The sequence below is a fragment of the Paroedura picta genome, chromosome 1 (assembly GCF_049243985.1).
Source record: "Paroedura picta isolate Pp20150507F chromosome 1, Ppicta_v3.0, whole genome shotgun sequence".
NCBI classification, from domain to species: domain Eukaryota; kingdom Metazoa; phylum Chordata; class Lepidosauria; order Squamata; family Gekkonidae; genus Paroedura; species Paroedura picta.
Window position 1 is genome coordinate 94,725 of NC_135369.1, and position 26,393 is coordinate 121,117.

General features: G+C 59.5%; 1 protein-coding gene across 1 annotated transcript in view; it reads right to left on the reverse strand.

Moving 5' to 3' along the window:
- Nucleotides 1–26,393, reverse strand: part of KIRREL1 (kirre like nephrin family adhesion molecule 1) — a 72,560-nt gene that overhangs the window by 16,693 nt on the left and 29,474 nt on the right. Inside the window, exons 2-4 of the mRNA XM_077317727.1 lie at nucleotides 7,690–7,839; nucleotides 6,786–6,935; nucleotides 1,503–1,660 (exon numbers count right to left, since the gene is read on the reverse strand). Of these exons, the coding sequence (XP_077173842.1) occupies nucleotides 1,503–1,660; nucleotides 6,786–6,935; nucleotides 7,690–7,839 (458 nt within the window). The remainder of the gene's footprint in view (nucleotides 1–1,502; nucleotides 1,661–6,785; nucleotides 6,936–7,689; nucleotides 7,840–26,393) is intronic.

A 26,393-nucleotide genomic window follows, 5' to 3' on the forward strand; every position in this document is an offset into this window, starting at 1 on the left:
CGCGCTGCTTCACGCGCCGCCGCCGCTGCCGCCGCCTCGGCTCCCGCGACATCCGCCGCTGCCCGTGCCGCCGCCGCCGCTGCTGCGTCCTCGCCTCCGTCCGCGCCGTCTCCACCAGCACCGTCGCCGCCAGCGCCACCTTCGTCCTCTCGTTCCTCGCCTTCGTCCTCTCTCTCCCTCTGCGCCCTTGCGCGTGCTTCCGCCTCGGCTTCGATCTCTAGCTGAGCCCGGGCTCTGGCCAGCGCCTCAGCCGCCTCTGCCGTTGCTTGCGCGGCCGCCATGCCGTGCTCCTGCAGTGCAAACCCACCGCTCTCTCTCCGTGCACTGGTATCGTGTGCACCCCCACCGAGCACGTCCCTTAGCAGGCGTTGTGTTCGGCGTCTCTCCTCCGGATCCAGCCGACCCGAGAGGTCCTGCAGCCAGTTAGTCACCCTGTCCAGCTTGTACTGCAAGTCCTGTGTCTCACCCACAGGCTCCAGCGCGTAGCTAGGCAGTCCCAGGTGCTCCGGCCAACGTTCATCCCCAGTAGGGCGGTCGTATTTTGACAATCGCCTGCGCTGGGTGATGTGACGTTCCAAAAATTCCTCGGGTCCCGGGGTTGCCCCCGAGACAGCCCGCATCATGGCCGAGCTGTGCGGCCCCGCACCAGCGCCTTCGGCCTGGGAGAGGTCCCAATCCAGGCCCTCTCCCTGATCAGAAAAAGTATGTCCCTCGCCCTGCATTTTGCAGGTGAAAGGAGTTGTGAGATTTGACTTGATGTCAAGCGCACAGGAAACTCACAACAAAACTTATTCAAAAGAAAAATAGTTTTATTGATTAGCACTACACGCAATGGACTGAAAAGTCAAATCTGACTAGAAGCCAGATTTGCCTCAGCTTATCAATACATTTCTCCCGCCCAAAACTTGACAGTTCCCAAGGGGGGGAGGTGAGTGAGAAAAGACATATGTGAAACCAAAACAGGATTCCAAACTCCCATCCTTGAAAGAGGTAACAAACAGCCCTTTCTGCCCATAACAAGATAAGGTTAACATAACATCACTATTCTATTTTATTGCTTACAAACTACAAGGCCGGGACTAGCAGGCGCCGGGCCCCATCTAGTAATATAACTGACATGGAGGAACTCAGGCTAATTTATGACAGAGATTCTACAATCCTGACAGCCGGGCAGGGAGGCAGGGCTGGCGACTGGAGCCCTTTCCCTTCACGCACAGGAGGTCCGAGCGGCAGGCTCTTCCAGGTGGGGAGCGGCCAAGCAGATACCCCCCCCCGGGAGAAAAGCAGGATTCAGCCACCCCCCCTGGGCACACTGCAGGAATGGGGCATCCAACGCTGCTTCTTCTGCAAAGGTTTGCATCTCCCGAAGCTTCTGTGCCAGTTTGCTACGGCCTGAATCACAGCTGGGCATTTCCGGGGTGGCATGCTGACCCTGGCGCAATCAGGCCGCAGCCCACCCCCCGGGCTCTATCGGGACAAAGGCGCTTCCTCCCCCTCCTTACTGTGGCCATGGTGACCTCTGGCTGAGGCAGCCCATCCCGGAACCAGAGGATGGAGGCCGCTGGCTTGGCGTTCCGTGCCCAGCAGGTGAGGTTGTAGGGCGTCCCTGCCCGCAGGAGGATCTCTGGGGCTCCATCGATGACGGGGTCCTCGGGGGGGACTGGAAAGGAAGAGGGAAACGGCGTCAACACCTGTGAACCCCCCTGCTGTGATTCAAGCCCCCAGGCTTTCAGAGTCCTGCTTCTCCCCAAAGTGGTACCCCAAGCTTCACCCGACAGGTGCAAATGTAGCAGAGACTTGTGGGGTTTGGCCCCAATGCACGGCAACTCCCTGTGACGGCCTGCAGGCACGTACGGGGGAGCCACCAAGGGGCCCCTGTCCTTCAAGGACCTTCTCTCCCCACAAGGGGTCTGGCGGCTGAAGGTTCGGTTGATCTCTGCTCAAACTGCAGCTTTTATTTCTTTATTTTTTATTCCTGCCACTGCTAGAACCAGCGTGGCAGGTTACAATGGTCCATAATTTATCTTCTCAATAAAACCCCATTAAAGTATCAAATCAAAACTAGGGCATAAAATTACAAAAGTGCCTAAGAAAACTTGGCGGTATAAATAACTCATAACAACTACCCATCCCCCACCCAGTGGAGGGAGGAGGAGGAGGGAGCGTCAGCCCCACGGCACAGGTGACCCTGGAGCACTGCTGCTTAGTACCGAGTGGGAACCCGACCCGATCTTCTTCTCAGCCGTGGCATCAACCATAAACCTGGTAAAAGAGCTCCATTTTGCAGGCCCTACAGAATGCGGAAAGCTCCTGCATGGCTCACAGCTCCCCCGGGAGCTCAGTCCACCAGGTAGGGGCCAGGACCGAGAAGGCCCTGGCCCTGGTTGAGGCCAGGCTAGCTTCTCTAGGGCTGGGAATGACCAACAAGTTGGTACCGTAGAGACTGCCTGCAGGAAAATGCAAGCTAGAATTACAAAAGCAAGATATTAAAACAATAAGACCTCAACACCAGCCTCAGATGCCCCCTTTCACCGTTGGCCGTGCAGTACGGGCCGAATCCTAATATTGGAGCAGTAATCTCAGGGCTCCCCCAGCCTCACCCCCCTCACAGGGGGAAGGTGAATGTAAGCCGCTTTGAGACTCCTTCGGGTAGAGAAAAACGGCATCTAAGAACCAACTCTTCTTCTTCTTCTTCAGTAATCTCATGGCTCTCTTAGCCTCCCCTCCCTCACAGGGTGTCTGTTGTGGGGAGAGGAAAGGGAAGGCAGATGGAAGCCCCTTTGAGACTCCTTCGGGTAGATAAAAGCAGCATATAAGAACCAACTCTTCTTCTTCTTCTTCTTCTTCTTCTTCTTCTTCTTCTTCTTCTTCTTCTTCTTCTTCTTCTTCTTCTTCAGTAATCTCAGGGCTCTCTTAGCCTCCCCTCCCTCACAGGGTGTCTGTTGTGGGGAGAGGAAAGGGAAGGCAGATGGAAGCCCCTTTGAGACTCCTTCGGGTAGATAAAAGCAGCATATAAGAACCAACTCTTCTTCTTCTTCTTCTTCTTCTTCTTCTTCTTCTTCTTCTTCTTCTTCTTCTTCTTCTTCTTCTTCTTCTTCTTCAGTAATCTCAGGGCTCTCTTAGCCTCCCCTCCCTCACAGGGTGTCTGTTGTGGGGAGAGGAAAGGGAAGGCGACTGGAAGCCCCTTTGAGACTCCTTCGGGTAGAGAAAAGCGGCATCTAAGAACCAACTCTTCTTCTTCTTCAGTAATCTCAGGGCTCTCTTAGCCTCCCCTCCCTCACAGGGTGTCTGTTGTGGGGAGAGGAAAGGGAAGGCGACTGGAAGCCCCTTTGAGACTCCTTCGGGTAGAGAAAAGCGGCATCTAAGAACCAACTCTTCTTCTTCTTCAGTAATCTCAGGGCTCTCTTAGCCTCCCCTCCCTCACAGGGTGTCTGTTGTGGGGAGAGGAAAGGGAAGGCGACTGGAAGCCCCTTTGAGACTCCTTCGGGTAGAGAAAAGCGGCATCTAAGAACCAACTCTTCTTCTTCTTCAGTAATCTCAGGGCTCTCTCAGCCTCCCCTCCCTCACAGGGTGTCTGTTGTGGGGAGAGGAAAGGGAAGGCGACTGGAAGCCCCTTTGAGACTCCTTCGGGTAGAGAAAAGCGGCATCTAAGAACCAACTCTTCTTCTTCTTCAGTAATCTCAGGGCTCTCTCAGCCTCCCCTCCCTCACAGGGTGTCTGTTGTGGGGAGAGGAAAGGGAAGGCGACTGGAAGCCCCTTTGAGACTCCTTCGGGTAGAGAAAAGCGGCATCTAAGAACCAACTCTTCTTCTTCTTCAGTAATCTCAGGGCTCTCTTAGCCTCCCCTCCCTCACAGGGTGTCTGTTGTGGGGAGAGGAAAGGGAAGGCGACTGGAAGCCCCTTTGAGACTCCTTCGGGTAGAGAAAAGCGGCATCTAAGAACCAACTCTTCTTCTTCTTCAGTAATCTCAGGGCTCTCTTAGCCTCCCCTCCCTCACAGGGTGTCTGTTGTGGGGAGAGGAAAGGGAAGGCGACTGGAAGCCCCTTTGAGACTCCTTCGGGTAGAGAAAAGTGGCATCTAAGAACCAACTCTTCTTCTTCTTCAGTAATCTCTGGGCTCTCTCAGCCTCTCCTCCCTCACAAGGTGTCTGTTGTGGGGAGAGGAAAGGGAAGGCGACTGCAAGCCACTTTTGAGACTACTACTACTACTACTTCTTCTCCTTCTTCTGTTATGGAGCATTCCAGAGGAAGGATCCAGCCTCCTGCACGGCCAAGGGAGAAAGGGGGCATCTGGGGCTGGTGTGGGGGTCTCTGATTGTTTCAGTGTCTTGTGCTTGTGATTCCAGCTCCTGTTCTCCTGCAGGCAGCGATGTTCAGAAGATAAGGCGGCTCATGTTCTTCCAAGCACAACCCCATCGTTCTCCATCTGAACCAGAAAACATTTCACTATTCCTTTTTTTAAACAGCCATCCGTGGGCTTCTGTTTTGACAAGCTCCAGTTTCATTTTGGTGCGGAAAGGAACAAGGTATGAATTAATTCATCAAGAGGACTGGTGAAGATGTCTCCCCCCCCCTCAACTGAGCTGCAAAACAATGTGGGGCTTCCCTCTGAGGACCCGCACTCAGGCAGCCAACCATTGTGTGTGTGTGTGTGTGTGTGTGTGTGTGTGTAAGTGCCGTGCATGTCAAAGCGTGTGGCTTGCAGGATCTGGACATGCCCCCAGAGGGGGCAACGGCTGCTCAGACGGCCCTTCAAGTTGGGCCAAACATTCCTGAATGGGTCTGATTTGGCTAAGCCCTCCAAGGACAGAGGCCGCGTCTCTCTGAATACCTGCTCTGGGGGCAGACGGGGGGGGATCCGTCCGGAGGCCAGGAGCCCCTTCAGGAATGACAACATCGGGGGCAGGGGAGGAGCGTCCAGGGGTCACGGCTCCCTTCTGCAGGGAGAGCAACTGGACCGAGCAGAGGAGCCCGGGGCAGCCACGTCCACCCAGCCCCCGCCCCTGGGGCCCCCACAGGCCGTTTGCTACCCTCGAAAGGACTGGGGGGACAAGGGGGGCACTTATGGGAGCCTGCCTGGAACCCCTGCCTGGAAGCCCCCCCCAAGGGCCCCCCCAAGAAGGCTCTTGCTGGACGCTGGAGCCCTCAGAGCCCAACCCCCCTCCCGCTGCTTCCCCTCTGTGGCAGAGTGGGACCCACACCCACACACACGCACACGCACACACACACGCACACGCACACACACACGCACACACACACACACACGCACACACGATGTTGGAGAGAACATCTGCATCTCCAGGCGACTCATTCGACTGCTGCTGGGGAGGGGGCTGTTCAGGGACCCCCCCCCGGATTCCAGGCCCGCCTCCCCCTGCTGCTTTTATGAGGCCCTGAAGTGAGCAGGAGGCGCATGACGGCCCCGCAGCAGCAGCAGCAGCAGCTCCAGCACGCCATGAATATATATGGAGGCATTAAGGAGCGGGAAGCGCGATCAATGGGACAAAACAGGGGGGCGGAGAAGGCGGCGGCAGCAGCAGCCGTGGGGGGGGAGGGAGGGGGCAGGCGGGGAGGGATGGAGCCGTGGCAGCCTGGAATCGCGGTCCCCCACGGAGCCCGTCAGCCAAGGAGGCCCCAAACCGGCTGCACCTGCGCCAGACACAGGTCTCCTTGCGAAGAGGGGCAGAGCTTTCCTCTGCAGCAAACGACGGCCGGGAAGCCTCAGTGGCCTCAGACTGTGGCCTGCCACACAGGGGTGTCGTGAGGAACCTGGACTGTCCGTCTTGCCCTCCTCCGCTCTCCCTTACGGGCTAGATGGCAGGAGGCAAAGCGGGGGGATCCAGGCAACTCTCCCCCAATGGAGGGCAGGATGCGGTGGGTGGGCTCCTCACAGGATCCAAGCAGGGGCGGCCCCGTTTCTTTTATTCCTCAGGGATCTGGAATTTGGGGCTTCCCGGTAGTGACCCCCCCCCCCGTTCTTCAGGATGGCGACACGCAAGGGCTGGCAGGGAGGGGCTCCCAGAGGCTGATCCTGCGTAGAGCAGGGGGTTGGACTAGATGGCCTGTATGGCCCCTTCCCACTCTGGGATTCTGTGAGGCCCTCTGCAAACTGGGCGAGGGCGAAGGGAAGAAGTCCCGGGTGGGAAAGGGACAGGGGATCGGCTCATGTGGGCGGAAGTGCGCAGACTGGGGGCGTGGAGGGCCTGGGGCCACAGTGGGTAGTTCAGTCAGGGGGCCCCTCCACGCGCGGCGGCTGTGAAAAGGCCAACTCCAAGTCAGGGGAAACTTATGGGGAAAGGGAAGGAACGCTTGGAAACCTGGGCACAGTTCTCAGAAAGGAAAGCACCCAGGGGGGCAGCCAAGAAGATGAGGGGTTGGAGCCCCTTCCCCAGCAGGAGAGGCCAGGGGGCCGGGGACCCCTCTGTTCAGAAGAGACTACTGGGGATGGGGGGCATGAGGGGGGCTTATGAAATGATGCCTGGTGGAGAGAGCAGAGAAAGAGCACACTGACCGCAGAGATGGCCTCCAGGCCAAAGTGGGGGGGGGGGGGTAGAATCATAGAATCTCAGAAGGGGCCATACAGGCCATCTAGTCCAACCCCCTGCTCAACGCAGGATCAGCCCAGAGCATCCTAAAGCATCCAAGAAAAGTGTGTATCCAACCTTTGCTTGAAGACTGCCAGTGAGGGGGAGCTCACCACCTCCTGAGGCAGCCCCTTCCACTGGGTCAAGGTGGTCTTATCCTGGGGGGCCTGGGGAGTTGGAAACGGAGCCAGAGAGCTGCTTACTCAGGACAGTCAGCTGGGCCCGGCGGGATCGCAGCGCTGCTTCCGTGGCCTGGCACTCGTACAGAGCATCGTCCGAGAGTTCAGCTTCATTGATCTCCAAGTTATACTGCCCCGACTCAGCTGCCCCCACGATCCTGTAGCGCGGCCAGGCTGGAGACAGAGAGGAGGGGGCGGTCAGGCTGGGCCAGGCTGGCGGCGGAGGAGGGGGGGGATCAAAGCCAAGCCTCCCCGGATAACAACGGTGCACCTGCCTCTGAGCATGCGCAGTGTTCCAGGAGCCCCCCTGTGGGCTGGTTCAGGGGGGAATGCTAAGCATTAGCCCAGGACTGGAGTTTGCCTGGCTCTCTGCAGAGTAGACCCGGTGGGCTCTCCTCAACACCCCCCACGGCTGGTCCCTGTTGTGGCCGCAACCTGCAGAGCCCCGGAGGTCAGAGGGCAGGGAGGGGACGGGAGGGGAGGGAAGGGGAGGAGGAATCCCAGGGCTAGAGAGCCCCCCTCCCTCCCCATCACGGGCAGATGCCAAACAAAGGCCTCCAGGGGACAGCCAATGAGGCCTCCGGGGTGGCAGCAGGGTGGCATTTCGCAGGCAGGGGCTGGCAGGGGCCACATGGGGAAGGAGGTGCAGCATGCTCTGCCCAGCCCCCTCCTCTGCCAGAAGGTGGCGCAATTGCCCTGCAGGAGGGGGCAGCCTGCTCCGGAAGGAGAGCGGGGCTGGGGAGGGGCTTGTGAATGGAGGATTTGGGCAGGGGGGCTGAGTTCCCCCAGGGGACTAGGAGGAGGGAGGAGACTGGACCCCTCCTGCCCAGACAGGAAGGGACACCAATCAAGCATGGAGTGCAGGGAGGGGAGTGGGACATGGCTGGAACTTTTGGGGAGCCCCCTCCCTCCCTCCTTCCCTCCCTACCTTTGAGGCCCTGCCCCATCCCCAGGGCCAGCCCATCCTTGGTCCACTGCACAATCCCCGAATAGTTCAGCACCACGCAGGAGAGCACCGTCCGCTGCCCGGCCACCACCGTCTGGTCTTCTGGCTCCTCCGTGAAGCGGGTCTGGACAACTGGGGGGGGGGGGGAGAGAGAGAGAGGAAGCAGAGCATGAGGCTCAGGGCAGCTCAGAGGCCCCCTCCCACCCGTGAGGGGCAGGCCGGGGGTGCCCAGAGGGGAGCCATGGCCACTCTCCCCAGGCCCACCCGCTCATCCTGCAGCGCCCTGGCCGGACTGAGGCACCCTGTGGGAAGCAGTCGAGAAGGGGCACCCCAAAGAGTCACCAACCTCCAGGTGGGGCCTGGAGACCTGTGGATTTACAGACCCCAGAGATCAGCCCCCCTGGAGGAAATGGCGGCTTGGGAGGGGGGCAGCCTGGCCTCCCCAATGCAAAGGTAACGCCTCCTCCAACCAGGCTGCTGCATGGGGGCAAACGGGCGGTGCTCTCTGGGGAGTCGTGCATCTCAAGCTGCCTCTCTGCCCCGCTGGCCCAGCAGCCAGGCCGCCAATGGCTCGGCCCCAGAAGACAACCCTGCGGCAGCAGCAGCGGCAGCAGCAGCAGCAGGCCCCGGCAGCCGTGCAGGGTTGACCCTCCCCCCCCCCGCCCAACACACATGGATCTGCACAAGCAGTCCTACCCCTCTCTCCGCAGCAGGCCTGAGAGTCCTGGCCCCACGTGGCTGCCAGCCCTGCCCGGGAGGGGCAGCGGGGTCGATAGCAGCCTTGCCCACAGTGGCCGCGGAGGCAGTCACGTGGCACCGGAGGAGCCCCAGCCCCAGGGCGGCCTCGAGACGGGTAGGGTCGGTCCGGGTGGCGGGCTGTGCCTCTGCGGGCCAGGGTGCTCGCCCACTTCTGGGGAAGGGGAAAGTCTCTCCTGCCAGCCAGTCCATCCCTGGGGAGGAGCCGGGAGGAGCCCCCCCAAAGCACCCCCTACTGCGACCCCCACACCCAGAACTTTCACAGCCTCTTCCCCCCTGACCAACGGCTCCTGTCCCGGCTGCTGTAAGTGGCCCCCCCACCCCACAATGGAGGCCCCTCCTCCCTGCAGAAGCACTTGGTGGGAGCCCCTCTCCAAAAGCAAATGTCCCTGGGGGATAAGGGGCAGCCATGGAGTTGCCAGCCTCCAGGAGGGGCCTGGAGATCTACCACAGTCACAGTGCTCTCTGGGCAAAAGGGATCTGTGCCTCTCTGGCATCGTGCCCCTCGCCAAGCCCCCCCCCCCAAATAGCCAGCTTCCCCATCCCGGAGGGGGCAGCCTGAGGCCCCCCGCTGGCACTGCCCTCAGAAGCCTCCCTGCAGGCGGTCCGTTTCCACCCAGCCGGTGCCAGGGAGCCAACCTGAGCGCTGGCCTGGGCAGAACCTTGGCCTGATCCGACACGGCTTCCCTGGGGGGGGGCGTCTCACCCCCCCCCCAGCAGAGGCAAGCTCCTCTCTCGTGGGGGCAACACTCCAGGTGGCTTCCCAGCCCCCGCCCAGCTGAGGGCAACTCCTGGCCCAAGGCCTCTTTGGGACGCCTCTCTGGCTGCCTGCCCCAAATCCCAGAGGGGTGGGTGCGTGTGCGTGCGGGGGGGTGGGGGTGTCACATTCAGGAGGGCTGCAAAGGGCCAGTCGCAGGATGGAGGGGGCGGAACTGCTTCCCTTTGAAGACAGGCAGAAGCCGGGAGGAACCACGGCTGAGGGGGGCCAAGGGAGAGGAAGCCGGAGAGAAAGCAGGGAGGGAAGCCCTCTTCTCCCTCCCTCCCTCCCTCGTAGGCACCCCATGGCGCTCATGAGCAGGAGGCCGAGGAGGGGTCCGAGAGGAGTTCACAGGAGGAATTCACAAGGACACGGATCGACTGACAGAGCAGAGGGCCTCGAGTGGCTACCAGCCATGAGGGATTGGTGACGCTCTGTCCCCTGTTTGCCGGAGGTCTGGCCCTGCTGGTGGACCTCCTGAGGGCCCCTGGGTTTGGGAAACTGTGTGACCGTGTTGGCCTGGAAGGGCCACTGGCCTGACCCAACAGGGCTTCTCTGATGTTCTTCTGTCTGGGGCAGGGATCGTCTCTTTGGGAAGAAGAAGCAGAAGTTGATTCTTATATGCCGCTTTTCTCTCCCTGAAGGAGTCTCAAAGCGGCTTACAGTCGCCTTCCCTTTCCTCTCCCCACAACAGACACCCTGTGAGGGAGGGGAGGCTGAGAGAGCCCTGATATCACTGCCCGGTCAGAACAGTTTTATCAGTGCCGTGGTGAGCCCAAGGTCACCCAGCTGGCTGCATGTGGGGGAGCGCAGAATCGAACCCGGCATGCCAGATTAGAAGTCCGCACTGCTAACCAAACTGGGGTCAAGAGTGGGAGGGCATCTGGAGTCCTGGCCCTGCTGAGGGGCTCCTGAGGGCCCCTGGGATTGGGCCACCGTGTGAGACAGCGTGTGCACCGGTTGGGGCCACTGGTCTGATCCCACCAGACTGAGGGGCTTATCCTGTGCAACCAAAGAATTATCTGAAGACCAGAGCTGGCCGTGGGTGGGTGGGTGGCCGCTCCAAGTCCTTTTTCGTGCTCCTCCTTCCCTCACAGATGATCCAGGGGCCTGCAGCTCTGGAATCAGCTCCAAACTACAGAGAGGAAACAGCAGCTTCCGAGGGTGGGCCCCACCGCATAAAAATGAAGTCTAAGAGGAAGCCCAGTCCCAGAGTGACATTCTGCCCCCACTGAGCTCCCTCCCCCCCCCAGTCCTCCCCACGTTGCCAGGAACGACCCGAGAGCATTGGCAGCCCCAGGACGACACCCCGCTGCCCCCCACCCCGTTCTTCATGTTAGGGATGCCCCTTTCGGGGGGGGGGCGTGATTGCATGGGCCCGGCACACGCAGCGGAGGCAGAGGAGACGTGGTTGCCTCGCTTTAATTACTCTGTGTCCGGATGACATTTCCAGCAGATTAAAAGGATAAACTGTGCCATAATTATGGCTAAAGAGCAAGCAAGAAGAAGGGGACCCCAGAGAGAGAGGGAGGGAGGGGGGGCTTCCCCCGTTTCCTAAGAGGTGCTCAACAAATATGGCCAAGTGGAAAGAGGGCAGCAGGGGGGGGGCAGTTGGCAGAGATCAACCTGTACATTGGCATGCCCCTGCCCCTGCCCCTGCCCCTGCCCCTGCCCCTGCCCCTGCCCCTGCCCCTGCCCCTGCCCCTGCCCCTGCCCCTGCCCCTGCCCAGGAAGAACCTCTGCATCCCTTTATGCTTGGGTAGCGCCATCCAGAAGTTCTCCCTAGAAGGACAAGCACTGAGGCTTCACACCAAGACTCGGCTCCCTGGAACAGGCAACAATGCCAGGGAATGAGGAAGACCCAACAGGAGACAGAGGGGCTCTCTCCAGGAAGCTGCCCGGACCCTCCAGCGGCCAGGCTGGAGTCCGGCTGTTCAGAACAGTCTGGAGGTCACTAATGCACCAGGTCACCACAACTCACAAAAAGAAGCTGCAACGTTGGTTTTATACCCTGCTTTTCCCCGCCCGAAGGTCCCAAAGCGCCTTCCCGTCGCCTTCCCTTCCTCTCCTCACAACAGACACCCAGGCAGGGAGGTGGGGCTCAAAGAACTCCCCAGACAGAACTGCTTGGTGAGAACAGCTTCTAAGAGGGCTGTGACTAGCTGAAGGCTGCCCAGCTGGCTGCAGCACACCATGCTAGCTCCTGATGGTCCTGCACACACACACGTGGAGCTTTTGCTCCCCACAGCCCACACCTTGAAGCGTGTGGCTTCGTCACTGTTGCCCACCCCAGCGGCCACGTGGCCTTCTGAACACTCTGCCGCCCCCCCCCCCGAGGTGCTCCAGGACGGGCCCCAAGCCCAGAGTGGCTCTCGCTTCCCAGGGACAGGAAGGCGTGTGGCTTCCCTCAGCCCCCTTGGTGTGGGGAGGAGGGCCGCGGTGGCCAAGCACCAGCTCCAGCCCAGGACCATGAGTGCTCTCGGAGAAGCCACAGGGAGCCCCCGGATCACCCTTCAGGCACTCTGTGATTTCAGCTGCTAACTACGGGGTCCTGCCTGGAAGTCCCGAGGGCCAGGGGGCGGGCAGGACACAGAAGGCTTCCCAAAGCCCCTTTCCCCCCCCTTCCCCTGCCATTTCACACAGCTGTGCATGAAGCTCTCCTCCTCAATAGGAAGAGGCTGTAGCCTACCTCACAGGGCTGTTGGGATAGGCAGAAGAAATGAAAGACCGAAACGCATGCTGCAAATCACTCACGGCCTACGATGCGCAAGAAGGCACCTGGCACACGGTACATTTCAAGAACCGCACAGAATCAGCCCCCCCCCCACAACCACCGAAGAACTTCTTGCACATAAAAAGAAGAGCACCTGACAGGCGCCTGCAGGAAGGGGCCATTAACACGTGCAGCTGCCCTGTGCTGAACCGAGGCCGTTGGACTGTCAAGGTCAGTCTCGTCTGGTCCGACTGGCAGCTGTCAGGCGTAAAAGGGTCGTTCCCATCACACACGACCTCATCCTTAGCTGGAGATGCCGGGGGTTGAACCGGGGACCTTCCGTGTGCCAAACAGATGCTCTCCCCCTGAGCCACAGGGGGACCTGGAACTGCCTTCTACGGAATCAGACCATCAATGCTCTGAGGTCAGTATTGCCTGTTCGGACTGGCAGCTGATCTCTGAGGTAAGGAGGCCCATCGTGCCACCTATTGCATAGTGCAGAGGGCTGGACTAGATGACCCAGGGGTTCCTAACAACTCTACGATTCTATGCTTGCTCCTGTTACCTGGAGATGCTGGGGATTGAACCCGGAACCTTCTGCATGCCAAGCAGTGGCTCTGGACCCCCCAGTCTCTCAAAGTCCGAGCTGCCCCTGTTGTTGTCTGGCTGTAGCCCTCCAGGGTGTCAGGGGGAGAAAGGCCTTGCTGACCCCTCACCCCGGGACCCTCCACAAGCCGAGCGGAGGCCCCTCCCTGGTGCTTCCTTTCGGATTAGAGAAACGCCGCAGCCAAATCAATGACGGGAGAAACCAACAGGCAGCATCGATCACAAGAAATCACTGCGGCTGGGACACCTCCTGCCAGGGACCGCGTGGCAGTTGGCAACCTCCAGGCCCAGCCTGGCCCCTGAAAGGAAGCCCGCCAGCCAGCCCCCCCCAACACACCACTGGAGCACCCCCCCCCAGCCTGAGCCGGGCTTGCTTCCTGCCAGGCAAAGGACTAGAGGAGCTGCCAGAGCTGCACTCCCTCTCTTGGCCGGCCACAGAATGGTGGCCCGCTCTGCAGGGGGGTTCAGAGGACAGCTGTGTTGATCTGCAGCGGAAGGGCTGGGTTCAAGAGGCCAGCCAGATCTTCAGGTAGGAGCTTCAGGTGGGAGCCCCTTCGCCAGGCTTCTTGGACACTGACCCCCTGGAGCCTAGCGGACTCAGGCTTGTAGACTCCTTTGGGCAGTGAATAGCAGGGTTTAAAAACCAGCTCTTCACCTCACATCTGGGGCCTTCTGGGCATGCAAGACGTTTAGAAGTCAGCTGCACGAAACCTCCAAGACACACAGCAGTAGAAGGACATCGCTACTTCTCCACCAGAGGAGACGCGCTGAGTTCATGAAAACTCCAAAGAAACTCTCCAACTGAGATCACTTATCCAACAAAAAAGCAAGCAAACCATAGGATGAAATAAAGCTGGGTCCCTCCAGTCCAGCCTCCCGTCTCACCCAGGGGCCAACCGGTTCCTCTGCAGGGCCAGCCACAGGGCAGAGAGGCCGAGGCCTTCCCCTGAGAAGACCCTCAGAAGAGCCCTGCTGGGTCAGGCCAGGGAGGGTCCCTCCAGTCCAGCCTCCCGTCTCACCCAGGGGCCAGCCAGTTCCTCTGCAGGGCCAGCCACAGGGCAGAGAGGCCAGGCCTTCCCCTGAGAAGACCCTCAGAAGAGCCCTGCTGGGTCAGGCCAGGGAGGGTCCCTCCAGTCCAGCCTCCCGTCTCACCCAGGGGCCAGCCAGTTCCTCCGCAGGGCCAGCCACAGGGCAGAGAGGCCGAGGCCTTCCCCTGAGAAGACCCTCAGAAGAGCCCTGCTGGGTCAGGCCAGGGAGGGTCCCTCCAGTCCAGCCTCCCGCCTCACCCAGGGGCCAGCCAGCTCCTCTGGAATAACAGGGTACCATTAACAGGGTAAATAGTGCTTCCAAAAGTACAAAATAGTCATTAATCAAGAGAATCATCAGTAATAACCCAGCAATCTTGCATATTTATGTCCAATACAAGGATCTACAAGAGCCTCTTGTGGCGCAGAGTGGTAAGGCAGCCGTCTGAAAGCTTTGCCCATGAGGCTGGGAGTTTGATCCCAGCAGCCGGCACAAGGTTGACTCAGCCTTCCATCCTTCCGAGGTGGGTAAAATGAGGACCCAGCTTGCTGGGTGGTAAACGGTAATGACTGGGGAAGGCACTGGCAAACCACCTCATATTGAGTCTGCCAAGAAAACGCAGGAGGGCGTCACCCCAAGGGTCAGACATGACTCGGTGCTTGCACAGGGGATACCTTTACCTTTACCTTTACAAGGATCTACAAGAAATAATCCAGGCAACAGTTCCCAGCTTGGATACAACTGAATCCGGAGGATCTGGCAGGCCCCCATTTTGCAGGGCGGCTTCCCCGGTGGGCCCTGCAGAATATTATCTGATCTGACTCTGGGAATCATTAGCCCCTTTCCGACTGGCCACTGGAGGCGGGCGCTGCCACTCCCTGGCAGAGGGGAACAGCAGCCACCACCACCACAGGCAGCCCGGCCCCCAAACCTGAAGAGCCGATCCCGGCTGGCCCATGGCTGGCAGGCTGTGGGTCTGATCTGGGCAGGCGGGGGAGCGAACGGGCAGAGTCAGGCCCCCCAGAGAAGCCGAGCGGTGCAGGAGGGTGCCCCCGGGCCCCTGCCCCCGCTTTCCCCTGCATGGGCCTCTGCACCAGTGCAGCCAACGTGCCTGTCGGACGGCCCGCGGCTCCAGATGCGCCTCTGCAGGCCCCACGGCCTCTGGGTCCCACCCGCCGCCCACAAGCACTTCTTCCAGCGGGTGTCAGAGGCCTGCCTGGCCAGGGGGAGGGAGGAGGGAGGGGGCCGAGAGGGAAGCCGCAGCGGGGGGGGGGGAGAGGGAGGGAGGGAGGGAGAGCGCAAGGGAGAGCGTGCACACCAGGGGCGGCGGGGGGGGGCACTCCGGGCCCTGTCTCTCCCCATTTATCAAATGAGCGGCTGATTAGACCCCGGGGCTCCCGGCTCCAATCTCTCCCTCTCCTCTCGCTATTAAACGGAGGGTTCAAAGAAAAGCTTTTTATTCACACCGACAGCTTTCAGATGGAACTAAATCTCCCCACGCTGGACTTTTTTATCCCTCACTCCCACTCCCTGCTTTTAAATTTCAGGTTTCCCCCCAAGCCCTTGGCTTCCACCCATCTATATGTATGTTTGTGTGCGTGTGTCTGTGTGTGTGTGTGTGCACAGAAGTCGTATCTCCCCCCCCCCCAATCACTGGAACGGAAAAATAGCCCCTTCTCAACCTTTGGCTCATTCTGTTTTCTTGCAAGGAGGGGGGGCAGGGGGAGAACTCCTGGCGGGATCCAGACTGGGGGGGGGGGAAGGGATCAAAGGACAGGCGAGGGCAAGAGGACACATTGAGGGGGGGGGCTTAACTGTCCCTTGGTGAGATCCAGCCTGGTGTAATGTCAGACTGTCAAACCAGGATCTGGGAGAACTTGAATCCCCCGTCTGCCACGGAAGCCCAAGGGGTGGCTCAGGCGAGTCACATATGCTTAGCTGAGCCTCCTACCCCACAGGGTTGTTGTGAGGATAAAGAGGAGACAGAAAGGCAGGATATAGGTTAAGCTTGGGGGAGGTCTCTAGGAGGAAGCCTCTGCTCCCCGTCCTCCGTGCTTCAGTTGCACAGGGGGGCAAACTGGCCTCCCTCACAGGGGTGTGCTAATGCATTATTCCTTTAGCACATTTTATGCTGCCTTGCCAGGCTCCTGCCCAGAAGGGTCTAGGAAGCACCTTTGCCGAATAGAGTTGCATGGTCCCATAGTTCCTCTGCTGTGTTCTCAGAGCAAGCAGCTAACACAAGAGTTCTGAGGAGTCTGAAAGGCCAGCTGGGTCTGCCCAAAGCCCCCACCCCTCCCTGGGCCAGCAACCACTGCCCAGAGGCCTCCTGGAAGCCAACCCGAAAGGCATGGAGGTACCCTCACTCTTTTGTCCAGCCTTTGGGTCTCAGATACACGGCCTCTGAATAGGGAGGTTCCACGTAGCTCCTTCTCCTCTCTGCCCCCTTTAAATGCAGGCTCTGCAGGAGTGGCTGCCAAGATTCCCTGGGCGCAGGGCTTTTGGGGAGCCACAGCTGAACATTAGTGCAGCAAGAGGTCTCAGGGGAAGGGGATTGGGGCCACTGCACCTCAGACACCCCATGCCCACATGGCCAGAGTGCCAACCGGGCTCCATGCTGAGCACGTGCCTGGGACCCCCTTGGCGTCCCTCCTCCCCCCACGCCGAGGGACAGCCAGAGCAGGTGGGCCCATCTCATGCTACCAGACCCCCTGCTAGGCTGGCAAGGGTGCCCAAGAGGGAGGCAGGGTGGGGGGGAGAGTCCCACCCCACAGACCATTGTAGGGAAGCCAAACCCTACGTCCTGCCATCACTGGGGGGGGGGGGGCAACAGGGGCACACCCCTCCTCCAAAGCTGGTTGCTGCCCAAGCTGTGCAGTTAAAAAACACAGGCGCTTTGGAGAGTCATGCCAGGCAGGCCCCCCAGGGGCAGGAAAGAGCGACAGGCCCCAACGGAAGTGTAAATGAGGGGGGGGGTCCTCCACCTCTCCCGGCCCGCCTGCCTCTCCTCCTCCTCTGCTGATGGTTCTGCCGATGCGCACAGAACGAATATGACATGAAACATGGGAAACAGCTACGCTCCATCCAAGGGAGAGTTCAATGGCCTGGAAAGGGGGCTGTTCAAACCCCAGGACCCCACAGTCACGCTCCCCGCCCACCATGGAAGGATGCCGCTTCCCACTTGCAGTGGGGCTTCCTCCCCCTCTCCCCACCCAAACGGGGACTCTGCCCATGCCCTCTGGGGCGGCAGCAAGACAGGAGGGGAAGCACAATTGGAAGCAGCCCCCTGCGGACTGGGGGGGGGGCAGAGGGGGGAATGAGGCCCAGGCCCATGCGCAGGGCAAGAGGCACAGAGAACCTGTGGGGGGGGGGACCCAGCCCTCCTGGGCAGCCAGCAAGACAAGCAGCTCTGCTTGGGCTTCAGCCAACGGGGCGTGGGGGATTAAGGATGGCCAGTTTAAGGCCTTGAGCACTCAGGCCTAAGAGAAGGAGCAAAATCCTTGGGAATGGAAGATATTCGGAGGCGGATTAGGCCCTGCCAGGGTGATTTCTCTCCCGGGAATATCGTTGATGGGGGAGGAGGGGAAGGGGCTGAAAGGACCACAGAGGGAGGAGGAAAAGAAGCAGGTTTACTCCGGCACCAGCAAGCAGGAGAAGCTGCCCCAAATATCAGTGCTGGGCTGTCCTGAGCGGGAGGGCAGGACCCATTCCGCAATTATCTGGCCGGAGGAGGAAGACCTGGGCAGAAGCCCAAGGCAGGCAGACGTCTGTCGTGTTCCCACAGGTGGGGAACAGAACCGTCCTGGGGGGCCTTTCACACAGGGCAAAGGGACGCCAAGAAAACCAACCCGTTTCACGTGGGGAATGGGGACGGTGCTTTTAATGGGCTGTGGACATCCGAGTGTTTCTTGCCTTCCTTCCTTCCTCCCTGTCTCTCAGCAGCCCTTCCTGAATGTCTTCCACTGTCTCTTTCGGGGATCGACTCTCCCGTTTCTGATTTCATGGCTCTGCAGTTCCCGTCCTCTTTGCGGCTGGTCCTGAATGCACCATTTTCCCGTTCCCATAATCCGCCTGGAGACTCCATGAGAAAAGGAGGCGATAAAAGGAGATTGAAATTCCTCCCGTCCCAACAAGCCACGGGCAAGGGGAGGTTCCAAAAGGAGGGGAGGGACGGAGACATCCACAGCTTCCGCCAGCCCCAAACAACTGCGCTTCACGTGCCCCGTGGCCCTAACACCGGTGTGCCTGGGTGGGTGGGTGGGGGGCACAAGACCCTGGCCACGAGACAGCAACTGGTGCGGAAGGATGACGGTTGAATTGCGAGCCATCCTCTGGGCCAGGGGAGCACGTGTCAAGTTGAGAATTCCCCCCTGAACTGCCCTTGATGGACAGAGAGATGAGCACAAATTGGCAGCTGGTCACATCCTCCGTGACGGATTGAAAAGGTTGGTTTTTTAAAAACAAACCACACTTCCAATCTGCCGGAGGTCTCAGTGGAGGGGGGGCGGCCATAAGGGAAATCAGGCGAACAAGAAAGAGGCAGGCTCCTCTTGTAGGGTTTCCTGCCAGATGCAAAACCCAAGAGGCCCCTCTTCCATGGGGAGCAGAGAGACTTCAGCTGCCTCCTGCTTTCCTTCCGGGGAAGACAACAGGCAGCAGATGCCCTGCAGGGCTCCAGAAGGAGGGATGCCAGCCTCCAGGTGGGACCTGGACTCCCCTGGAGAAAATCCCCTGAGGCCAAACTCCACAGTATTACACTCCACTGCGGACCCAAATCCTGCGCACCGGCCCCAAAGTCTCCAGTTATTCCCCAGCCCAGAGCTGGCAGCCCTACTTGGGGATCATATAAAGCAGATGAATCTGACTTTGGTCCATCAAAATCACAACTCTCAGGCTGGCAGCTCTGCCCCTCCCCCCTCCCCAGGGCTCACCAGAGTCCCAGGCAGAGAAGGGTCTTCCCCATCCCCTCCTGCCTGGTCCTTTCAGCTGGAGATGCTGCCTGGGATTGTACCAGGGACCTCCTGCCTGCCAAGCAGAGGCTCTGCCCCTGAGCTCTGGCCCCTCCCCAGGGCTCTCCAGGGTCTCAGGCAGAGAAAGGTCTTCCCCATCCCCTCCTGCCTGGTCCTTTCAGCTGGAGATGCTGCCTGGGATTGAACCGGGGACCTCCTGCCTGCCCAGCAGAGGCTCTGCCCCTGAGCTCTGGCCCCTCCCCAGGGCTCTCCAGGGTCTCAGGCAGAGAAAGGTCTTCCCCATCCCCTCCTGCCGGGTCCTTTCAGCTGGAGATGCTGCCTGGGATTGAACCGGGGACCTCCTGCCTGCCAAGCAGAGGCTCTGCCACTGAGCTCTGGCCCCTCCCCAGGGCTCTCCAGGGTCTCAGGCAGAGAAAGGTCTTCCCCATCCCCTCCTGCCTGGTCCTTTCAGCTGGAGATGCTGCCTGGGATTGAACCGAGGACCTCCTGCCTGCCCAGCAGAGGCTCTGCCCCTGAACTCTGGCCCCTCCCCAGGGCTCACCAGAGTCCCAGGCAGAGAAGGGTCTTCCCCATCCCCTCCTGCCTGGTCCTTTCAGCTGGAGATGCTGCCTGGGATTGAACCGGGGACCTCCTGCCTGCCCAGCAGAGGCTCTGCCCCTGAGCTCTGGCCCCTCCCCAGGGCTCACCAGAGTCCCAGGCAGAGAAGGGTCTTCCCCATCCCCTCCTGCCTGGTCCTTTCAGCTGGAGATGCTGCCTGGGATTGAACCGGGGACCTCCTGCCTGCCCAGCAGAGGCTCTGTCCCTGAGCTCTGGCCCCTCCCCAGGGCTCTCCAGGGTCTCAGGCAGAGAAAGGTCCTCCCCATCCCCTCCTGCCTGGTCCCTTCAGCTGGAGATGCTGCCTGCGATTGAACCGGGGACCTCCTGCCTGCCCAGCAGAGGCTCTGCCCCTGAGCTCTGGCCCCTCCCCAGGGCTCACCAGAGTCCCAGGCAGAGAAGGGTCTTCCCCATCCCCTCCTGCCTGGTCCTTTCAGCTGGAGATGCTGCCTGGGATTGAACCGGGGACCTCCTGCCTGCCCAGCAGAGGCTCTGTCCCTGAGCTCTGGCCCCTCCCCAGGGCTCTCCAGGGTCTCAGGCAGAGAAAGGTCCTCCCCATCCCCTCCGGCCTGGTCCCTTCAGCTCGAGATGCTGCCTGGGATTGAACCGGGGACCTCCTGCCTGCCAAGCAGAGGCTCTGTCCCTGAGCTCTGGCCCCTCCCCAGGGCTCTGCAGGGTCTCAGGCAGAGAAAGGTCTTCCCCATCCCCTCCTGTCTGGTCCTTTAAGCAGGAGATACTGCCTGGGATTGAACCGGGGACCTTCTGCCTGCCAAGCAGAGGCTCTGCCCCTGTGCTCTGGCCCCTCCCCAGGGCTCTCCAGGGTCTCAGGCAGAGAAAGGTCTTCCCCATCCCCTCCTGCCGGGTCCTTTCAGCTGGAGATGCTGCCTGGGATTGAACCGGGGACCTCCTGCCTGCCAAGCAGAGGCTCTGCCTCTGAGCTCCGGCCCCTCCCCAGGGCTCTCCAGCGTCTCCGGCAGAGAAGGGTCTTCCCCATCCCCTCCTGCCTGGTCCTTTCAGCTGGAGATGCTGCCTGGGATTGAACCGGGGACCTCCTGCCTGCCAAGCAGAGGCTCTGCCCCTGAGCTCTGGCCCCTCCCCAGGGCTCTCCAGGGTCTCAGGCAGAGAAAGGTTTTCCCCATCCCCTCCTGCCTGGTCCTTTCAGCTGGAGATGCTGCCTGGGATTGAACCGGGGACCTCCTGCCTGCCCAGCAGAGGCTCTGCCCCTGAGCTCTGGCCCCTCCCCAGGGCTCTCCAGGGTCTCAGACAGAGAAAGGTCTTCCCCTTCCCCTCCTGCCTGGTCCTTTCAGCTGGAGATGCTGCCTGGGATTGAACCGGGGACCTCCTGCCTGCCCAGCAGAGGCTCTGCCCCTGAGCTCTGTCCCCTCCCCAGGGCTCTCCAGGGTCTCAGGCAGAGAAAGGTCTTCCCCATCCCCTCCTGCCTGGTCCTTTCAGCTGGAGATGCTGCCTGGGATTGAACCGGGGACCTCCTGCCTGCCCAGCAGAGGCTCTGCCCCTGAGCTCTGGCCCCTCCCCAGGGCTCTCCAGGGTCTCAGGCAGAGAAAGGTCTTCCCCATCCCCTCCTGCCTGGTCCTTTCAGCTGGAGATGCTGCCTGGGATTGAACCGGGGACCTCCTGCCTGCCCAGCAGAGGCTCTGCCCCTGAGCTCTGGCCCCGTTCCATCCTTGCCTACCCTCTGATCTGGCCAGTCGCCAACTCCAGGCGGGTGGCAAACCAAACTCTCTGGATAACCTCTTCCACCATCTAGCTAAAGCACAGGGTCGCAGCTGGGGGAGCCAGGACCCCCAGCTGCCCCTTACACACGCTTGGGTGGTCTCCCACAGCCCCAGCTCCAGAGTCCTCTGGGGCTTTCCTTTGCACTTCCGAGGCAGGAGAGCTCTACATGGATCAGAGAACCACGGCCCGCTTCCCATTTAGAAAAGATTTATTAAGAGAACAGGTTTAAAAAGCAGAACGTTAGCACAGCACAGAGTTCAGAAGTAGAGACCAAAAGAAATGGGATGAAACGCAGTCATAGAATCACAGGATCACAGAATCATAGAGTTGGAAGGGGCCATAGAGGCCATCTAGTCCAACCCCCTGCTCAACGCAGGATCAGCCCTAAGCATCCTAAAGCATCCAAGAAAAGTGTGTATCCAACCTTTGCTTGAAGATGGCCAGTGAGGGGGAGCTCACCACCTCCTTAGGCAGCCTATTCCACTGCTGAACTACTCTGACTGTGAAATTTTTTTCCTGATATCTAGCTATATCGTTGTACTTTTAGTTTAAACCCATTACTGCGTGTCCTCTCCTCTGCAGCCAGCAGAAACAGCATCCTGCCCTCCTCCAAATGACAACCTTTCAAATACTTAAAGTGGGCTATCATGTCCCCTCTCAACCTCCTTTTCTCCAGGCTGAACATTCCCAAGTCCCTCAACCTATCTTCATAGGGCTTGGTCCCTTGGCCCCAGATCATCTTCGTCGCTCTCCTCTGTACCCTTTCAATTTTATCGACGTCCTTCTTGAAGTGAGGCCTCCAGAACTGCACACAGTACTCCAGGTGTGGTCTGACCAGTGCCGTATACAATGGGACTATGACATCTTGTGATATTGATGTGATGCCCATGTTGATACAGCCCAAAATGGCATTTGCCTTTTTTACCGCTGCATCACACTGCCTGCTCATGTTTAGTTTACAGTCCACAAGTACCCCAAGGTCTCGTTCACACACAGTGCTACCTAGAAGTGTATCCCCCATCCAGTAGGCATGCTTTTCATTTTTCTGACCCAGATGCAGAACTTTACACTTATCTTTATTAAATTGCATCTTGTTCTCATTTTCCCATTTTCCCATTGTGTTCAGATCTCGTTGAACTCTGTCTCTGTCTTCCGGAATATTTGCCAGTCCTCCCAATTTGGTGTCGTCTGCAAACTTGATGAGTAGTCCTTCCACCCCCTCATCTAGATCATTAATAAATATGTTAAAAAGTACTGGGCCGAGTACCGAGCCCTGAGGTACCCCGCTACTCACCTCCCTCCAGTCTGATGAAACACCATTGACAACAACTCTTTGAGTGCGGTTCTCTAACCAATTCCCTATCCACCTAACGATCTGAAAATCCAGATTGCAGTCCTTCAACTTATCCATCAGAACATCATGGGGAACCTTGTCAAAAGCTTTACTAAAATCCAAGTAAACGACATCAACCGTATTTCCACGATCCAGCAAACCTGTTACTTGGTCAAAAAAGGAAACCAGGTTGGTCTGACAGGACCTGTTGGAGACAAATCCATCCTGACTTCCTTGGATCACCAAATTGTCCTCCAGATGTTTGCAGATCGCTCCCTTTAATATCTGCTCCATTATCTTCCCCACAACAGAGGCCAGACTCACTGTAATCTGTAGTTCCCGGGTCATCCTTCCTCCCCTTTTTGAAGATCGGAATAACGTTTGCTCTCTTCCAGTCCTCCGGGACATCTCCAGTCCTTAAAGAGGTTCCGAAGATGATGGACAAGGGCTGTGCAAGTTCTCTGGAAAGTTCTTTGAGTACTCTCGGGTGCATTTCATCTGGACCAGGGGATTTGAACTCATCCTGGGCAGCTAAATGCCTCTTGACAACCTCTCTATCCATGTTAACCTGCCACCCAGACACTATCCTTTGGCTACAGCCATCTCTAGATGTGCCTAAACACTTTGACCTGTGGGAAAAAACTGATGTAAAATAGGCACTAAGCCTTTCTGCTTTCTCTGCATCTTTCGTTAGAGTTTGTCCATCCGCACCCAACAGTGGGCCTATTGCCTCCTTTACTTCACGTTTGCTCCTCACATAACTGAAAAATCTTTTCTTGTTACAGTGGGCTTCCCTGGCCAATCTTAGCTCACTCTCAGCTTTGGCCTTTCTGATGATTGATCTACAGTGCCTAGTAACCTGTGGGTACTCTTCTTTAGAGCTCTGTCCTTCCCTCCATTTCCTGAACATTTTCCTTTTCTTTCTTAGTTCCTCTTGAAGTTCTCTGTTCATCCGAATAGGCTTCTTAGAGCTCCTGCAGTGTTTTTGTCTTTCTGGGATAGTCACTGATTGAGCATGCAATAGCTCCTGTTTGAGTAGCGCCCACCCTTCACATGCTCCCTTCCCTTCCAGCATTCCAGTCCTCCTGTCCCTCTGCTAAACATGCCCTCTCTGGTGTTAAGTGCAGGGCAGGCCCCTTTGCTTCAAGAGTTGGACCAGATGGCCTGTATGGCCCCTTCCAACTCTATGATTCTATAAGAAGCGCCAGAGTCTCATTGCTTTGCTCCCATGTCCAAGGGGGCTGCTCCCCTCCTCTTCCAGGAGCAGGCCCCTTCTCCCATGGTCAGCAGGCGAAGACCACCAGCCAAAAGCCCCCAAGACCCCTCCTTCCTGTGCTCAGGATCAGATATCCTCTCCTGCCCCCTGCCACAGGAAGCCCCTCTCCTAGGAGTTCTGGGAAGAAGAAGCTCCCCCCCCCTCCAGGTGCCTCCTTCCTGGCCGGGTCAACATGTGAAGGGGAACAGGGGCTTAGCAGCCCCACCCCTCCCCCCCCAGCCCAAAGGACAAAACCTGTCCTTTTGCATTTCAAAGCATCCCTGGAGAAGAAAGCCAGAGATGCAGCGGTCCCTGAGGGGCCACGTCCTGCCCGCCTTCAGCCATGCAGGGAAAGGCCCCTCGGGGGGCGCTGTGGCTTCAACCAACCCGCCAGACTGGGCTCTCCGGGGAGGGGCCAGAGCTCAGCCATGGAACTCCAATCCCTGCATCCAGCCCCTCCCTCCCTCGAAGCCTCCATGCCAGAGGGGGCCACACTGTGACTCTCCAGTTGTCCAGGAATGCCAACTCGCATGACCCTGCCTCATGGGAATTGTAGTCCATGGACACCTGGAGTGCCTGCTTGGCCCTCCCTGCTCTAGGGCCACCCCCACAGGGGCCTTGTGGTGAAGATAGAGCAGGCCAGCCAACCCTGCCAGCAGCCCCCCCCCCCACACACACACCTTTGACCCAGGCGGATCCCCTGCCCCTCCCAGCGACACGGGGGGGGGGAAGGGGGAGGGAGGCAGACCCCCACTCCCTGGATCCTGATGCAAAGAGAGAACTTCCAGCTTCGGGGTCCCAGGACTGCGAGGGCTCCAGGCTGGCGTCCGTGATGTCAGGCAGGCCGGGCCCAGGAGCACCAGCCACTGGTCTGCCGCAGCCAACACTGGGGGCTTCTTAGAGACCATCAGGCCAGAAACGGCGGGTCCCTCGGCCACAGAGCACGTGCAGAGCGCAGAAGGAGAGGCCCGATATTGGGAGTTTCGGCTGGTGGCATTTCGGGGTCCGAATCGGAAGGCCAGGGGCGCTCTGGTGGGACGGGCCCAGCTCTCCTCCCCTCTGCAGGGCTGGAACGGAGTCCCTGAAGCCCCCTTGGCAGCCACGGGGAACAGACCCCGCAAAGGTGGCCACAGCGTGCCACGGAGGCCTCCCAGTGGGTCATCCCTCGCTGGTGAAAAGGGGAAGGGAATGGCCTAGGGAGCGGGCAGTGGGCAGGATTAGACCCTCCGCACAAAAGCCCAAAGCAGCTGGCTGGAGAGGAAGAGCATCCGGCCTGCCCTCCAAGCTGGCACCCAAGAGACAAGGGCCTCACCTGAATCCTCCAGGGAAAGCAGCCTGCGGGGCGGGGGGGGGTGGGGGGCTGAGGCTGCTGCTCCCCCTCCCCTCCCAATTCCGTGGCCCCCAAGGGGAGGATCCCAGCCGGTTCCGTGTGGGAACCAATAGCGCGGGGAGCATCACCCCTGCCTCCTGCACGGCGCATGCACCCGCCTGGAAGCTAATGATCCCCCCCCGAAATATGCCCACCTGGTCCCTCCTGACAAGGAAGCCTAATGATTTCTCATTTAGCTGCCTGTCCCCGCCAGAAGGAAGGCGCCTGGATTGATTTTGACACCCATCTCACAACAAATTTAGCACCTCATTTCCCAGCCCGATCAAATATTCCACCTCGATTATCTCCCCGCCACTGAGACGGGCCGTGTGCCCCCCCCCGCAAGCAGCAGCCCCCACCCCCCGTGGGACGTCAGCCTCAATCTATTTCACTTCCCCATCTCGGCAACCCGGGGGGGGGAGGGGGGGTCAGAACCAGGGATGGGAAAAGGAGGCGGAGTCTGCCCCAAAGCCCACCTCTCCTTCCTGACAGGCACTTCCAGCTGATGGGGCTGAGCACAGGTGTGCTTACAAGGGGGGGGGGTCCTAGCACAAAGAAGGCCTGAGGGGCCGCAGCGGCCGATAAGCTGATGAGAATGAAGGGGAGGGGCAAAACATTTGTTCTTCCCAGGTTCCCTGATCCCTCCTGAGAGCAGCCCCCCCCCCCGGCCCCGCTTGAGTGGCGCATGGAGCTGCCCTCTCAGGAACCGGAGGCCTCCAGGTGAGGGATGTCTGCTCTCCAGGGCCTCAAGCAGAAGAGGGTCTTTCTCGACTCCTCCTGCCCTGGATTCATCTGGGGGGGCTGCTGCCTGCCAAGCGGGGAGCAATGCCCCCTCCCCAGTGAAAGAGCCGTCCTGCCTGTCCTGCAGAGAAGTCAGACCCTCGGCCCAGAAGGGTCAGGACGGTCCGCTCAGACTGGCCGCCTCCCTCCAGCTCCAGGCAGAGAAGGGCCTTTGGGACAGCAGCTGGACCAGCCGGGACTGACCTGAGGACCTTCTCCTTGCCAAGCAGAGGCCCCTCCCCTTCCCTGAGGCCTGGCAGCTTCCGTGGGGTGTGCAGACCACCCTGGACCCAGGAGGCACCCCCAGGCCAAGACCCCTGCGGGGGCCCCTTTTTGCAGGCCCCCTGGGGTACAGCAGAGTCCTCCAGGGCCTCCGTCTGGCCTGGGTTCTGCCCTCCCCCGATACCCGCTGCCCGTGTTCTGCCCCCCGCCAAGCAATGAGCTGCCTGTTGCAAGGGGGGGGGGAGCAGTGGGACCTCGGCCTCCCAACACATCCATCACCCAAATCAATGACACAAAGCAAATTTCCATTCCAGGCCCCGCTCTCCTCCGCCAATGAGGGGAGGCACATGTGGGAGGGGGGGAGGGAGGGGGGAGGGAGGGAGCCGTAATGAGCCCAGGAAAACAGGGGACTCGTGTTCAATTAAAACTGTGTCCAAAGGAAGCATAAATACACAATGAGCTGACACAAGGAAACCGGCCTGCCCCTCTCCGCCTGCAGTGTCCTAAATATCCCGCACCTAATAAATACCACGAGAACTATTTGTCACCCACACAGCCCCGGACGGACAGCTGC